Below are 17,392 nucleotides of genomic sequence, written 5' to 3'. Positions count from 1 at the left end.
ACTTTAGCACATGTTTTTGTAAGAGGAAGAGAACCTCATCATAAAGATTAAGTAGAACAAGCAAGAAATTTTCAGCCATGGGGTTTTATTAACAGCGCCTTACAGAAAATATAAAGACTTCTCAGAAAATGGTGAAAGGGGAATAGGAGCAAATGTGTGTGAGAAGAGTCTGAATTTCTTGGTCCTCTTTACCTCCCAGGTGTCTCGGGTTCCCTCCTGCTTACTGTTTTCACTATTTTCCTTTTTTTTTTTTTCTTTTTTAAGTCATTTCCTTTGAGAATTCTAAAGGGGCCACAAAGGACGGCCCCATTACATCACGTCTGGATAAGATGTTCATTGACACAGGGGAGTGACAGTAATCTAGGAAAGGAAGTTTGGCCACAAGATCATTCTTTGCCCAGGTGAACACGCAGACATGTGAACCAAGCATCAGTCAGTCGTTCTGTCTGTGAAGTCTCTGTTCCTTCTTGGCTATCCTGGTAGATTGGCCGGAGGCAGAAATAGTTTCCAGGAAGTCAGTTTGGACACTTACACCTTATTTATTAGCTCCTGACATAGAGAGAAATAAGTAGAAGGTATCACTCTGCATATACCTCTAACTTTTTGCCTTTCTCTCTGGAGAGAGACACGTCTGTGGCTTTGACCAGGTGTGCCTTGATGTTTAACAGGCATTATGTTCATTACCTGCTGAGTGAGCCTAGGTCTGCTGGAACACTGAGAAGAGCCAAGAAAGTCCTTGGAGGTTTAGAAAGTCCTTTTATTCCAGGTGATGGCTGTCTCCTCCTTTAACGATATAAAAGAGATCACCACCCGCTGAACCACATACTGCCAACAGATTGTTTTGTTTCAAATTTCTTTTTCTCTCTTTTTTTTTTTTTTAAAACAAACACAGAAATCTAGCAAGAATTCTTATAAAATGTCAGGGTTCCCCCACCCCACCAACATCACCACCTTTTTTGAAAAACCTTCAAGTCTGGCAGCAGCACTGTCCCTAGCCTCCTCTAAGGTAACCGTCGGAGTAGAGAAGCAGCCATCATCCCCACTCCCCCGTGGGCTCCCTCTCTATATGGCCACCATCCCCATCAGCCGCTATCATCCCTCCAGTATGGAGTGTCAATTGTCATTTATCATTGTATTTTTCGCACCTGGCTCATTTCACTCCTTTAGATCACCTGCCAGCTCCATAACCTTTTGGGTTTGTGATTTCCTGATAGACAGGGCCATAGGCTGACAACTTTCCCTAAAACCACCCCCAAATACAGAGTCAGATGAAGTTCTGTCCCTTAAACCTCAGCTAAGCATCCACAGTAGTTTCTCTGGTCTTGGCTTAACTACCTGCATTCCAATCCGAACTCCACTATTTACTGCCTGTGGGGCAGCTGGGCAACTGACTTAACCTCCCTGACCCTCAGTTTCCTCGTCCACAGAGTGGAATGATTACTGTACCTGCCTCTAGAAGTGTTAGGAGGATTTGATGAGTTAATATAGCTCTTTGAACAGTTTAATTATTAATAATCAGCCTTTCAGACTATTTATAGCAAATCAGGTGGGTGAGCAGAGCTCTGAGCACCATAAAGAAAATGTCCCTGCTCATACGGTTTTCATACTGTTATTTCCAAAACCAGAATCATGCAGATTCACTGGGACTGATGATGGAGCATGACTTTGGTTGTACTATAGAGAGAGGATATTTAAATATTTCAACATGCAGGCATTGAATCCTTTGTTTTTTCCTCTTTCAATGGTTTTATTTATTTTACTTTTCCTTAAAGTACCAATTCTATTAGCACCCACATTTAGGTATGTTCTGGGAAGTACATTCTACATGTTTCATATATATTTTGTGTTAGTCATCCTCTAGAAAAAAAGGCTTACTCTATGTTTTTTATGTCTCTTACCAAATTTGGCACTCAAGTAGGAGTCACTCAAATTAGGAGCGCCTTTAATTAGATACATCATATTTTTGGTTTTAGAAAATGCTGCCGAGAAATGTACTTCTCCATGTGTTGAGATTTTTGCACCAGTAAAGTCAGCGACTAATATAGTAATTCAACCTACCTGTGAAAGAAATACCACCTGGACTAACCTCCTTCCCATCACCTCAGTCAAATGTTAGGGCCCTGACAGTCCTGGAGATTAATAGCATATTAAATAAGAACTGGCATCTATATTTAACTAATATATAAGAATTAATTAGCTCTTAGGAGACAGTCTTCTTTTTTTTCCCCCCAAAGTTTTTGCATGATTCTGGGACAGATGTATCTTTATATTTTTAAAAAGAACTAGGATAATTTAAGTATCTACTTCTTGCTTTTGTTTTCAGTGCCAGACCTAATTATTTTAGGGAGATACTTTTCAAAAATGTGACCCCCCCCCCCACCCTGGAAAAAAAGCCAATAATTCTGTGTGACACAAATGTGAAATCTTTCCACAGTAGTCTACTAGAGATAGCACTGGTCTATTATTACCGTTCTCACCATTTTATGTCTGCAGTAGAAAACTTGATACGAAGCAGTCTTGGAAAGCTTTGCTTTGATTTATTAAGCATGCTTACATAGAAAGCTTTTAAAATTGTATTCTCAGTTAATATATTATTTAACCTAAGGGTCTTTACTTCTTGGAAAAGGGACTTATCCCAGTCTACATCTGTACCCTCTAAAATCGCCCCTGTAAAGAGACAGAGAATAAGATGGTGAAGAACAGGATCTGGTGGAGCTATTCCAAGTCTAGAGGCATGGCTTATAGTTACTTAGATAAGGAGGGAGTTTCCCAGAGGGGATTCTTAGTGTTGAAGGGGTTTCAGCTCTATCTGGTCCAGTTTCCCAGCTGTGTCTCCCCGTTTCACCCCTAGCAGACTATCACCTAACCTCGTGTGGACACGCCCAGACTCAGCTCACTGTGTCAGAAAGCCATTCACGACACCAAAGGACAGTCCTAAACACGACAGGCATTTCCTATATTAAGACAGACTCAGCCCTCTGACTTCTAGCTGTTTGTTCTGCTTGGAACTTCAGAGAGTCAGTCTTCTCATTCTGAGAAATATCCTTTAAAATATGCATAAACATATCAGCCTCAGGCCATTCTCCTTCAAGTTGAAACGCCTCACTTTGCAGTCTGAGTAAAGCCTGGACTTGGGCCACCCTCGCCCCCCTCCTTAGACATGGTTTGCGTCCTTAGTGTCCCATTAAAGACATGGCACCCAAAACTCCAGAGGGATTCCCATGGCAGCTAGTTGCAGAATGCTCAGTAGCCTTCTTTATTTGAACACCAAAATTCTGTTAACATCACTCAGGAATGTGTTAACTTTCTCCACCAACCTTGACTCAGAGGTAACTCCCATTGAAAACATGGCTTGTTGAAAAACTCACTCCCCTGCAGCACATACACACATTTCTTTTCTCACATGAATGCTGCCAAGGTTAGCCTCCAGCTAAACCTTTGACTTTTGTTTTTATCCTATATCTACTTATTCTTATTCCTGTCTAGTTTCATCTTACTGATTTTTGTCCCATCATTCTAGTCCATTGATGTAACACTGAGTTTTATGCCTTTAAAAAAAAAGAAAGACACGTTGACTTGTTTTCCCAAGTTGTTGTCATCCAGCGTTTGCTATAAGCTATTGCTGAGAAACTTCTAGAGGGCAAAGGACACATCCTCTATAACATGCCCCTGAAAATCACTTAAGGTTGATGTGCATTTATTAATCAATAATCTTTAAAGTTAATGAACCTTCTGTGAACTTTACATGACCATGCTATCACGTCACCTACATGCATCTCTCCTTTCTCAAGGTTATCAAGAAAAGTTAAACCCAAGATATACTGTGTTTCTGGCCTCCCCAATCCATCAACCTAGAAACCCTGCTGAAAGAATGAAATGAGGTTAGCTTGCCATGGCTTTCTCTCAGAGACCCCCTACCAGTACTTAATGATGTTATTTATCTTCTCTAAATAGCCCTGTGGCATCTGAATAATTTCTCCGAAATTTTGACCCAACGTCCACATCAAGCACAGCCCTCTCGAGTTTCCTTTCTCCTTTTGAAAGCGGGACATTTGCTTATCTCTAGTCTCCTGATTCCGTTTCTATTCTCTGTGATTTCTTAAACATCATTAGCAGAAGCAATCTACTTACTCTTTCAGGATGTGATTAGTTTGCAACTGGACCCTTGAACTCATTTGAAGTGGCTTGATAGGCTCTATCGACTCTCCTATCAGTAGCTTTTGTCCGACATTTCTTATGCCTTGCTTTTCAAATCTGAGCATTGTTCACATTCCTGAGGAATCTGGAAACAGGGTATGAGGCGGTTATCAGTACCTCCTCCCCCTCTAGCAGCTGTTTGTAGCCTGGCAGGAGTGTTCCTTGAGGTGGGGCCCTGCTGTCTCCAGAGGGTCTGGACTTCAGGTGCAGCCCTGCAGATGGACTTGGGAAGCAACAGGGAGGTGGGAGACGCCTGCCTAACCCTGGCACCCAGCGGGGCATCCGGGGGGTGGCCGAAAGGCTCTTTTCTCCCTGATGCCCTTCAGGCTCTGCTGTCTTCCCCAAGCCTAGTCTGTCTCCTTCTTGACCCTCATTTTAGTAAACCCTGGTGATATCTTTAGGATTGGTGGAAAGCTTCAACATGTTCTGAATCTTAGCTCTCCCTACATTGTAGAAAATAATTTATTGATCCTGGAAATATTAATTGCATCCCCCCCACCCCACCTCCTTTCCAGCCTTGAGTGCCAGAGGGTTAAAAAAACTCACGGTACTTGCTCCCACTAGCCTGCCCTGAGGTGGGGGAGACGGTTCTGAACAGGCAAGCGGCCAGGGGATTTCTGGGAAGTAGGGGTCATGTGAGCCCCTTTTATAAGACTGTGATAACATTATCTGGTGTTTATGGTCCCTTTGGGGGCTTCCCAGGTGGCTCAGTGGTAAAGAATCTGCCTGCAATGCGGAAGACATGGGTTCATTTGCTAGGTCGGGAAGATCCCTTGGAGGAGGAAATGGCAACCCACTCCAGTATCCTTGCCTGGAAAATTCCATGGAGAAAGGAGTCTAGAGGGCTACAATTCATGGGGTAGCAAAGAGTTGGACATGACTGAGCAACTGAGCATGCACACACATGATTCCTTTCAGGGAAAAAATATACATCATTATCACTACATTTACCTGGGACAAGAGAGCCAGCATTTTTACCCTAGTACAGTATAGTACCTTTTCAAGGACTAGGGAAACCGCAAAAACCCAAGGACCAAGAGTACTTGTTTAATTCCTGTACATAGATTCCTTATGCAAATAGTCTCTTGTAGCATTTCCTTAATTTTGAGTGAGGCTGGGCTACTGTTTTACAGGGCCACATATAGTCAACCAACACTCCAAAAGGGCTAGACTCTTCCTTTAAAGAGCTGCCTTTTCTTCTTTCAATATTTTCTTTCCAGAGTGCTCTACCTGGAGTGCATTTAGGTATTTATCATGTCAGAGGCTTTCCCTCAGTTATCATCATCCTGAGGCTTCCATCCAAGATGGACTAATCACACCAGTTCATACTGTCTTTTAAGATACATTTGTAGGAACATACATTTTTCCCTTGGAGAAGGAAATGGCAATCCACTCCAGTACTCTTGCCTGGGTAATCCCATGGACAGAGGAGCCTGGTGGGCTACAGTCCATGGGGTTGCAAAGAGTTGGACATAGACCGAGCACAGTGTACATTTTTAAAGCCAAACTCATACCATTATTTAATAAGCTTTTTTGTTTTCTTTGTACTTTTTTTCTGGTCCGGTTGCTGACCCACATAGGTCTGTCCTTACACGCTCCTTAACAGAATCATCTGAAAGGATTCTGTTGGAATCTCCTCTGTTCAGAGCCTCCCTTCCCCGATGAGCTGTAATCTCGGTCAGTCTCCGGGCCGGGAACCATGCCCACCCTTCTCCAGGGTATCTGCAGCACGTCCTGTGATGTGTCCGCAGTGCTATATGCCATTCCCAGGATGTCCTTCACTCTTACATATTCTGACACCACACAGTCTGTTTCAGCTTCTGTATCCCCTTGGTTATGACCATCACCAACCCAAGATCCCAAACGTGTCGTGAAAAGAGCAGTCCCAATTCTGTGCCTCATTCCCAACATCCCCGCACATACGAAGTTTCCTCAGCATTTCTCCCAGGCCTTTCACTGCTTCTGTTCCTCACCGTCTGTCTGCATCAGGCCCTCACCCTTGTCACCGGCTGTGTGTGGACGGCCTGCCTTCTCTCAGAGACACAGATCCTCTCTTGTCAGACGGTTACTTAACAACTCGCAGTAGCTCCTCATCACCTCACCGATGGTGACCAAGCTTCCTCCCGTGGGAAAGACAGTCTTCTATGATCTGGCCCTAGGGCCTTCTTGACTTCATTTTCCACCATGCAGCTTTCCCTTGTATGTCAACCATTCCAGCTGACTCTGCTTTTCCAGCACGCTCTGTACTTTGGCTCCTCTATCCTGGTTTCTGCTTCACCCTCTCTGCCTTGCCTCCCGCTCTCCTGGGGCAGAGTGGGCAGTGTCTCTGAGGACGGACGTGTACGTGGCTGTACATGGACTCAGTATGCCAAAGGCACCATCTATGCCTGGAGTAAGACCTAGAGGGGACCGGGGGTTTCCCAGCTGTGTCACACCTCTCAGCCACTTCTCTGAACAAAAGTGAAAGTGTTAGTCACTCAGTCATGTCTGACTCTTTGCAATCCCATGGACTGTAGCCCCCCAGGCTCCTCTGTCCATGGAATTCTCCAGGCAAGAATACTGGAGTAGGTAGCCATTCCATTCTCCAGAGAGTCTTCCTGACCCAGGGATCGAACCTGGGTCTCTGGCATGACAGGCAGATTCGTTACCATCTGAGCCACCAGGAAAGCCTATTTCTCTGCTGCCACCACACAAAGGGACACCAGAGGGGCCGTTTCAAAATCCTTAACTGAAGAGGCTTTCCCTGGAGGCCAGAGCCCTCTCTCGTGTGGTGGTTGTCGTTTCCAGTTGAAGATCAGCTGGAGATTAACCCTGTGATCTATTGGGAAAGAGTGGAGTTCTGGGAAGGACAGCCAACTACCAAGATGGTGCTCAGAAACCGAGTTAGGGTTCAGGGCCCCCTCTGGGTGCTGACCACTGTCGCAAAGTCCAGCATCCCATTGGATGTGCACAACGGTCTGAGGTAAGTACTCACCCCATGTTACAAATGAGGAGCTAGACGCGGATGGGCTAAAGCTGCCCTCCTGAGATCACCCCCACACCCACCAAGCAGACGCTGCCTGTCTTCCCCTGCTTCTAGCACAACGGATGGAAACAGGTAGTGGGAGATGGGACCAGAGTAGCAGGCATTGACTTGTTTGGAAGAGGCAGGAAAAGCCCCCAGTACTCTTGCCAGCGATCCCCTGAGGTGAGCAAGGCAGGTAGGTGCGGATACTGAGGTGTGAAGTGTGAAATGAACTCCCGGAGGTCACCAACCTAGGAGGAAGGAGCCGGGCTGGGATGAGGACCCAGGTCTTCTGACTCGAGTGTTCTTTCTACTCTACCACAGGTGTAACGTGGAGAAGGTGCCCAGTAATTCTCAGTTGGAAATAGAAGGAAACAGGTCAGGATCTGTCTTGTATTCCTGTGTCTCTAAATACAGGTATCCCTTGGCCCACCACCCGGCCTTCGAAGCAGATCCCTCCAGTGGCCTCCTGATCATCCCTCCTTGTAGTGGGCGATGGAGGCACAGATGTTCTCGACCACCTGTTGCCGCTTTCCTTCCCACTGTGTTTTCATTTGGGCATGTCCATCCTGTAAATGCGCTTCTTACAAAGGCATCAGGAGCCGCCACCAGCGGGACCCTCCCACCGGACACGGGGTCTCTGTCGCTTCCCCTCCTCTTTCAGCGCAGCTTCTGCCTTCCATCCCGCGGGCCTCTTAACTCTGCGCTGTCTCGGTTCGAAGCTTAAGGGAAAGCACCGGGATGCTGTGTGCGCGTGCTCCCCCCGCTGTCCAACCCTGTGGGGTCCCCAAGTGTGCAGAGAGTCTGTCACCAGCGTGGGTTCAGAGTGCGACTTCCAGGCTCACCTGTCACCCATCGTCTAAGCATCCGCAGGCAGCCTGCTTAGCCTTATGTGTGCCTCTGCTTCTGTTGGGGGGAGAGCAGAAATGCTTTCCTCCTGGAGATTTTGTGAGAATGAGATGATGTCGGTTGGGAGAGAGGGGTGTGCAGCCATGACAAAGGGTGAGGAGTTGTTATTAGTATAGTGAAAATCATTTCTTTCCCCCTTTTAGTCAACCTGTGCTTTTAAAAAAAAATTGATACAGTATTTTGCCATCATGTTCCACTTTTGTCAGTTGCCTCAATAACATCCCTGATGGAGCTTTTTCCCCCAGTGTGGGGCCAGAAGGAAAAAGAATCCAAGTGGCATTGCAGAACAGATAGCGTCACCGGCCATGGCATTCCCGTTGTTTAGGGAGGTTAAATAGGGTGATTCATACTCCCTATATCTGTATGGAGATGAAGCTGTTGGACAAGATTGTCATTTCTTTGGGTATTTCTTATTGTTAGCAGTGATCAATCCTGGAAGCCAGACACACAAACCATACTGAGTACTAAGAGGTGTCAAGAATGGTGTTCTGTTTTTGCCACTATGAGAAAGAACTCAGCCTGGGTTCGAATTTCAGAACTGAAACAAGAAACACTTGACGTCTGGGGGCTTGAAATAATAAACCAACATGGTAAATCTTTCTACCATCAGGATGTAGAAAGGAAGCTTTGTGGTCTAAAAGGCATGATGTAGGCTACACGCCGAGTGCAGTGAACAGGAAGGTAAAGCTCCTTCACCCCACTGCCCGGGTTCCATCAGTATAGTCATGTGACCATGAAAAGTGGATTAATAACTTTAAAGGGTATTAAGAGCCCCCAGTGTCATGCCTAGGCTTTCTGAGGAGATGACATGACCATATATAGTTAGGACCCAGATAAATCTTTTTACTGAAGATACATTTAAACTGCAGCTTCCAGAGGCATAGCAAGGGGTGACGTTTGCTTCCTCGGGACTCTTCCAAGTCTGTCTGGTCCCTTACTGTCACGCATGCTTATTCTCCCCAGAAGCCCAAGTTTTAAGACATGTTCAGAGCTTGCATTATGATTAATTTTTAAAAATTCTTTAAAAAAATCCCTCCATGTGTTCAAAAGTACTGAGCATTTTCTACATGTCAGTCTCTGTAAGTATGGAGAATGAGGCAGAAAGGGATGAGTAAAATGAAATGCCTTAAAGCATGGTTGGAAAGCGTCATATAAAGGAATAACACAGATCTATCATCTGAATCAAGTGTACGTGCCAGGTGCGAGGGTAGGAGCGGCGGAAGCCAAGTCAGTCGTGGCTTGTCGGGGGAGTGTAAATCCCCCCAGAGTAGCCAGGGGTGGGGTGGGGGAAGTGAGGTGGGGGGAGCGAAGTGAGGAGGCCCATGCACGTCCCTGCAGCCAGGGAAGAGGTAAAGAAGAGCAGGACCCCTTCTAGAGACCACCACCTCTCAGTATGCCTGGGTCATCAGGTGCAAGGGAAGCACTAGACAGGGCGGTGGGTGTGGAAGCAGGAGACCAGGTACTCAGAGGGGTGAGTCACAGACCTTGGGGCAGCCCAGATGGGAGGTGGAGGAGAACCTTATAAACTACTGGTTTTCTGTCCCGAGTGGTAAGTGGATCTGGTGAAATTTACATTTACAGAAACAGGGCTGAAAAAGAAGGTGGCGTGTAGTACCCAGCCCCACGTACTCCATCCTAGGAAATCTAAACTCTCTCCATGGCTATTAACAGCCCTTAATGCTGTGATTATGTTGTTAGTATTGACTCTCCCTTAAGGACCAGCCAAGAAGCTCTTTTAGACAAAATTTATTTTTAGCAACATCGGCACCAGACATTCGGTATTTCTTTAAATGAGGGAGGGAAGCTGTGACCAGACCTCAGGCTCAAGCAGGACCCTTTCCATCTAATTAGATTACAGAGAAATTGCCATGAAATACAAGCATGACCAAGTGGAGACACTCAGAGAATTTTAGTTCTAGGTGACGAACCTTTCTTCACTTATTCAGTTTGGGTACTGTGGGCTCAGAGACAAGGCTGGGAGTCTGTCTTGTATCTTCCCCTGGAAGAGGGCATGGCAACCCACGCCAGTATTCTTGCCTGGAGAATCCCATAGACAGAGGAGCCTGGCGGGCTGCAGTCCGTGGGTCCACGGGGTCACAGAGAATTGGACACAACTGAGCAACTGAGCACTCATGTACTAAGAGCGTGAGTGAGGAAATCAGAGCCTCAGGTGATGTCGCGGGCAATGCTTTTTCTCAAGAGTATGGTCCTCAGATTCTAGTCCTGGGGCTTCTTGGAGAATTCCCAGTGTGGTTAAAGCCCCTGGGGTGTTTTGCTACGAAGTAGCCAGTTGAACTTCCTTTAACTCAGCATTTCCCAAACTCATTTAACCAGCGAAGCCCCCTGTCCAGGGAGCACTGTTAATGATCCAGTAAGCTCGTCTTCCATAGAGCACACGTACTGAGAAATGAGGGCTCAGAAGTTGCATTTAGTCCTGAGAGAGTCAGCTCAGGGAAATGTGGACACCAGGATTTAACTGTGCCCTCCTTAAACAGTACTGACACACTCAGACGTGTACTGGGATATGACGCTCTTTGCCTCCTGGTGACTTGACACTTACTAATGATGCTTAGCCAATTTTAACCATGTACAGCAGGTGGGCAACCCACAAATAAACTTGGCCTATCCACTTTCTGAGGCACAGAAGGCCTCCCCGGGGCTCCAAGATTCAGCCTAGCCCAGGAGCCCAGGGTCTCTGCCTCTCAAAGCTTTAGGACAACCAGCACAAGCAACCTCTCTCTGAGGCAGGGGAAAAAGCCCCAGCTAGAAACAAGGAAACTGATTTTCTTACAGGGCTGATAAGCTGTCTTCAAAACCACTCTCTGTCTTTTGATTTTAGAATGGATCGTTCTGAAAGAGGACAGTTTCTAGGCATAAATGTTCTTGTACATCCATAGGAAAAATATCTGCCTCGTTTGTTTAGAATCACCCCTCAAGCTTAAGAATTTCCTAAAACAGCCATTAGAGGAAAAAGCACGCTCGGGGTGCCTGCTACAACACACACGCACACCCCTTTAACAGAGTGACATTTGGGATCTGCAGCTCAGGTAGAGAGCCATGTGATTTTGTTTGCCTGCAAAAGCTGTGTGCTTTTTGAGCTTGATCACAATTCAGCCAAAAGCTTTGAAGCGTTTTTTTTTTTTTTTAACATTTCGAAGTTAGAGACCTGGGGAGAGATCAAAGGACAGAATATTCAGTGGAAGGGAAGGTGGGTTCTTACCTTTGGAAAGGAAGTCTTCCTTCGAGTCACTTCTGAGTCTCCAAGATGAGGTGACAAAAGCTGACCAAGGAAGCAGCGTCTCATTGAGACAGGTAGACAGTTAGAATTCCGTACCTCCACCTGCTGTGATGAAGTGTCGTGGGAAAGAAAGAGAAAAAGAAACTAAATGGCCCGAGTCAATATTTCTAAAAAGCCAAGTGACAGATGATAAATCTTCTCACTCGTCTCCTCAAAATGCTTGTCTAAATACACAAGTAAATAAATAATACTCCAAACCTCATGTCCTGGTCATCACCTCTGCTTTGCTGTAAGTTCAGTGAGAACTTACTTTGTTGTTAAGTTCAGTGAGAAAATTCTGAAGGAATAAATAGGAACTTTATACAGTAGATTCTGTTAGCGGTAATACAGTATATAAAAAATTTATGTAATTATTGTTCTATTATTCTATTTATTTGGCTTTATATGGAAGAGTTAAAAGGTGCCAGGTGACGAACTGTGCTGCTTACGGTGACATAAATAACACTTGGTCATATGCCCCTCAGACAACGTTTCTCTGGGAAAAATCAAATTGGATTTTTGACTTATAGCATGCTTTCAAAGAAGGTAACCTGGGAAAGTGTTTGAGGTCTACTTTATTTATGGATGACAGTATGGTTCCAAATCATATTAGATTGTAAATCTTCATTTTGTTGAACAAGAGCACATTATTATTAATGTTTATTTATGCTCTGACATTTCTCCTTCTGGTCCTTAGTTCATGCCTTTTAAAAAAACCTAGTTGAATGTGTATTGCATTTACAATTTGATATCCTGTTGGTTTTTTTCCATTGAATGTCATACTGAGCATTTTTCCTGTCTTTTAAGGCATATAATTTAAAACTACATAATTTTAGATTCTAGCATTCCCTCACTTGTTTTTTCCCCTAATTGTTTAGCATATTGGCTGCCTTAAGTTATTTTAAATAATGCTGTGATGAACATCTTTACATGTACATATAATATACATATGTATATATTTTTATCCATATTTCTAGCTAGAGTAGATTACCAATCACAAAACCATACATCAGAGTGTGATTGCATTGAAGACCTGTTAAAGCCTGGGTGCTTTTTTGTTATTGAGTTGAGTGAACCCTTTAAGTCTCCTAACTTTGGGGCATTTACCTTGAGTAAACCTGGAGTAACCTCATTTTGGTTGATAGGCACATTATATATCTAGTCCTTAAACAACCCTTGGGGTGATTTTTCACAGCTATCCATTCCACTACCAAAAGCAAGTCAGCGCACATCCCATTCTGTTTTGGTATTACCTCCGATATGCCTCAGGAAGCTGGGAAGTCAGATTCTCAAGCTTGTTAGGAGTTTTCAGGATTGTCCATCAGGACTCAGTAAGATGCAGATGAGAGGCCTCAGGAGAGAATGCAGAGTGCCGGTGCCCTGACCCCTACTATATGACTGGCTTAGGTTTCTGGGGGCTTCCCAGAGAAGCAGAGTGCTATTCAGATCTAAGTGCATTTTTTAAATGGTATTTACTAAACCCTATAGGAATCTGACCCTAAAAAAAGACAGATACTTTCACCTACTGCTCTCTAATGCTGACCCAGTTTTTATAGTTTTCTTCTCAAATGATTTCCTATGTTTGACTCCTTTAGGACTCTAATAATTTTCTGTGAAACCTTTCCAACTACAAGTGGGTGTTCTAAATCATGATGCAATCTTATGGAGGCAACATAACCATACATTTTTATATTCATTCATTAAATATAAAAATATATAAACAAAACCTATTTCAGCTTTAGTTAAGATCACTTTTCCAGAAGTATCCTTCAGGAATTCTTGTCAATAGATCAGCTTTGGCAGGTAAAAACACAAATCATGAAGCAGCCAAAAAATTTTTTTAAAAAGGACCCTTAACCAATATCATTAAACACATACTAGCCAGCATTTTAAAGGAGTACATTTCTAAGCTGGTATTACAGTCTTATGCACTCTTCCAGCTTTACCTAAACTGTCATCAGAGGTAGACCTGATATTTATGTGACATTTATAATGTCTGTAGTTATCATTTTAAAGTCACAGTAGTAGAGATGTGAAATTCTTGCCATTCTGTTTGTGGAGGTAATGGGAGAAAAACTGGCTCCCCAATGAAGCACAGCAAAGCAAATCTCGTGTGTGTGTGTTTGTGTGTGTGTGTGTGTAAGCGTGTAAGCTCTACATGCAGGACTTGCAAGCCACCATTAGCATAGTGGCATGTAGGGCTTTTCCACCTCATGTACCATGACAGCATAGCCAGGTGTCTCTTTGACCTCTGGAGAGGAAATGTGTTTGCCTACCAGCACTTGCAAACTGTTAAATGCAGTGGGTTCCTTTATGTTTGTATTTTAGGTTATTCTCCTTCTCCACCCCCTACATCTTATAGGATCACATTTCTTTTTCTGTTGTATGAAATAGGTGGGAAATCAGACCATTTTGGAGGAGGGGGACAGGTATCACTTTTGCCATGGCAAACAGCACACTTGGAGATAATTGCTGCTCAAGCCTTAAATGTGTAAAATGACATAATGGAAAATGCCTTGGGGGTAGGATAAGAAATGGAACACCTTCTGCAAACCATTGTACAATTAGTCCATTGTTCTGTACTTTAGGGAGAAAAAAACTTTCTGGCAGTGAAAAAAAAAAAAGTATTTGAGAAGGTATATTGAAAAAGCATTTGTGCAGCTTAAGGTTGAGAAAGAAATGCCAAGAATTCAAAACTCTGTCAGGCTGCCTTCTTTTTTTTAAAACCTTTTTAAAAAACCTTTAATTTAGGGAAAGATAAGTTATCATAACAACATTAGCAAGTGGTCTGGCTACCTCGTGCATTCTATAGGTTATATAAATGCTGAATGTCCTTCAGGACCACCTGACATTTCCTGCCTGGGGTTGCAATGAGAATTATCCCCTTTGATAAGAGATGGGGCAAGGGTTCTGACTGCATGTAAAGTGTCCCCATGCTCTGTGCAGGAGAGAAAAATACCAACATACACAGAATTAAGTTCTGAGCAGCCAGGTACCAAGAGGTGCTTAATATTAAGGAGAAAAGTTTCTTGATCCTGGATGGATCATGGAATATTTGAAGGGAGAAAAGGATAGAGAACGTTCTAGCCATGGAGAGAGGTGGGAGACTTGGAATTTGTGATAAAAGGGGGGATTGGCTGAGGTACTTGGGAGTACGCGTAGAGAGGCTGTTCTGACCAAAGGAGTCACATTAGCAAGACAGACGGGGTTTGCAGAGAAGGAGCTGAGGAGGGCTCTGAAAGCCAGGCTGAGGGGTTTGAATGGAGATGGTTCTAGTGAAACCACAAGAAGGTTTCCTTAGATGGTGTCCAGGTCTTCCTTCAGCTCCGGCTCTTGGTTCTTAGGAGGCATTGGAGGTGGGGGGAGGATAAAGGAAGTGAGATAGGAATATTAAGCCATGTGAGCCTTTATTTTTGAAACCAAGTAAAATTTATGTCATTTTACAGGTATTGGTCCTGAGTTTTAGAACATTCAGCCGTCTCTTTTGTTGAGCATAGATAACTCTGGACTTGTCTCCTTCATAGGTTCTAGATTCTCTATGTCATGGAATAGGACATCAGACCAAGATTGTTTGAGCCATTCTGTCCCTGATGAAAAGAGCTTTACCACACCCTCAGTGCGGACTGCTTCTTTCCTACTTCTGTAGTAGCGCAGATGAAATTGAGAGTGTGTCCATCACAGGTGTACACAGCAAAGACATACTTGTAATCCGTCAATAGAAAAATGACACCATCTGTTGGCAATGTAGAAAATGACACTGACGCTGTCACTGAGGGTCAGGTGTTAAATCCAAAATTACAAAGAGGTCTGACTGTTGCTAGGGTATAAAGAATGCTAATTATAAACAGAAAAATGAATATCTCTAAGTTCCTCTATTGCCTTTCAGATATTCATTTACAGACTGGTTTGTGAATTTGTCTCAGAATGGGAGAAAGAAAAAAAGACCAGAGATTGTGGCCCTGTGTCAAAGGTGACAGCAAATGAAATGGTTTTTTTCATATTCTATATGGTATAATTTATGGTGGTACAGTCACATTTCTCAACCTCAAATGGGAGTAGGGGTGGCTGAGGCTGAGAGAACACCTTGGTTCTTGCCACAATAATCTTTAAAATCCAGCTTCCTATCAGAGCGTAGTCTTCTTATACCTCGTGGGTTGGCCCCTGGTTTTAGTATTCATGAGGTCTGTATATGCATTAAAAAATAAAACGTAAATACTGACCCAGTATCACAGAGAAACTCACCCATCCCTTTGACAGGATTTTCGGTTAATTTATGCAGGCCCCTTTGCACTTCAGCATTTTCCCCACTGGTTGCTAGGCAACCATTTGAGTTACTGCGCATGCCTTTTTTATGATAACTGTCATTATGATTATTTTTTAATTATACGACTGGGACTATAGATTAAAACAGCATATTGTCACTCATTCTCTGCTGCTGCTTCTAGCATTTTCACACACTCCTAGGATTACCTTCCAAAATTTACATGGCAGTGATTTATTTATTTTTATTTTTTTCATGTATTTCTGGCTTCACAAAAGAAGTGGAGATGGCATTGTAAGGGAAGTGAGATTTTTGTGAAAAATGACTATACCATATCTCCCAAGCTGTTATCGATCTAGATAGGCTGAGTCATAAAATAGGATCCTGAGCCTAAATTATATCTTGTTCCTTTGACTGTGTCTGCTTCTAACATTAAGTAATGTTAAATGCTTATATTGTATTATAGTCTGTTTCTCAAAATTACAAAATGTGAAGCATTTGTTGCTATTAAATGTGCTTTCAAATAAAGCTACCATGGGGCGGGGGGGGGGCGGGGGGAGGGTACAGCACGGATCCCAGCACATGAGGCAGCCACACTTGCTAAATATGTTTGTTCTTTTCTGCACAAATTACTTCATACACACAAAATGGAGTTAGGCAAGATGAAGGGGTTCCTCCGGCAAATAATAATAAAGGTACGTGTGGTTCACAGTGTGTAAAAATGCTCTCAAAGGAATAAGACTGCAAAGATAAGACAGCCCTAGTACATACAAAAGCTTTTCATTTGAATTTCCACAGTATGTTCTAACATACTATTTTCTGAATATACAGTGAATTTGAAAACAAAGGGGTATGGAAAGAAAGTCAGTGTATTTTTTTTTAACCAATTCAGTTATTACTCATTTAGAAATGGAATTTTTAGTGGAATGGATATTTTAAATATTTGTATCAAACTGAAGAGATTCACTCTGTGGATTTCCCATACATATATGACAGAAGTGGAGACCTACTGGCATTTTCGTGTGATTTTGAAGTTAGCACCAGGGACATTAATCTCTCATAGAGTTAGTTGTAGGATTTTCTTTGATCTAAAGAGCCCCATGTTTCTATGCATGGGATGCCATTTGCTTTCCTGACATTTTCTGAAAGAGGATGCAAGTTCGTCTCAGTAGTGCATGATCTGTTATGTTTTTGTGTGTTTTCCCCACCCTGCAGTTCAGGGAGACAGCTCAGTGAGGTCTTCATTCAGTTACCATCAAGAAAAGAATTGCCAGAATATTATGAATTAATCAGGAAACCAGTGGATTTCAAAAAAATAAAGGTACATCTTTTGTTTACAAACTTTTATTTCTTAAAGTAAATAAAGCAGAAATGTAAATAGGATGAAAAAAGCATAATTATTAGGCCTTGACAGTGGTGACCTATCTTACTGCCACTGACACTCACCAGGGCTTGGCACTAAAAAGGTCAGGATGTTCTTGTGCCTTTAGATGTACGTTATTTAATCATCATATTGAGAGCTCGTATTGATTATATTGCACTTTATTTAGGAAGTCTCAGATTGCTCCCATGATCCCAGTGCTCTTACGGGTTCCCATCATATGCTCCTCACTGCCCCTTGTAAGGAGGTGTCCCAGTGGGAGGGTGGTCTCTGTGGATGGCACCCCCTGGAGTTGTGTAGCCCCACCTTTCTGGTAGGACTGTCTACTGGGAAGACAAAGGGAAGATCAGGCTTTGTTAACTA

At 43.4% G+C, this 17,392-nt stretch overlaps 1 protein-coding gene across 6 annotated transcripts in view; it reads left to right on the top strand.

Moving 5' to 3' along the window:
- Positions 1-17,392, top strand: part of SMARCA2 (SWI/SNF related, matrix associated, actin dependent regulator of chromatin, subfamily a, member 2) — a 175,166-nt gene that overhangs the window by 147,157 nt on the left and 10,617 nt on the right. For 3 of the 6 annotated variants that reach the window (XM_043891441.1, XM_043891442.1, XM_043891440.1), the window contains exons 29-30: positions 7,526-7,579; positions 16,864-16,969. In XM_043891441.1, the coding sequence (XP_043747376.1) occupies positions 7,526-7,579; positions 16,864-16,969 (160 nt within the window). The remainder of the gene's footprint in view (positions 1-7,525; positions 7,580-16,863; positions 16,970-17,392) is intronic. The other 3 variants (XM_043891443.1, XM_043891445.1, XM_043891444.1) reach the window with 1 other exon arrangement.

The sequence above is a fragment of the Cervus elaphus genome, chromosome 29, assembly GCF_910594005.1.
Source record: "Cervus elaphus chromosome 29, mCerEla1.1, whole genome shotgun sequence".
Taxonomy (NCBI): Eukaryota; Metazoa; Chordata; class Mammalia; order Artiodactyla; family Cervidae; genus Cervus; species Cervus elaphus.
This window is presented reverse-complemented; position numbering and strand designations above follow the sequence as displayed.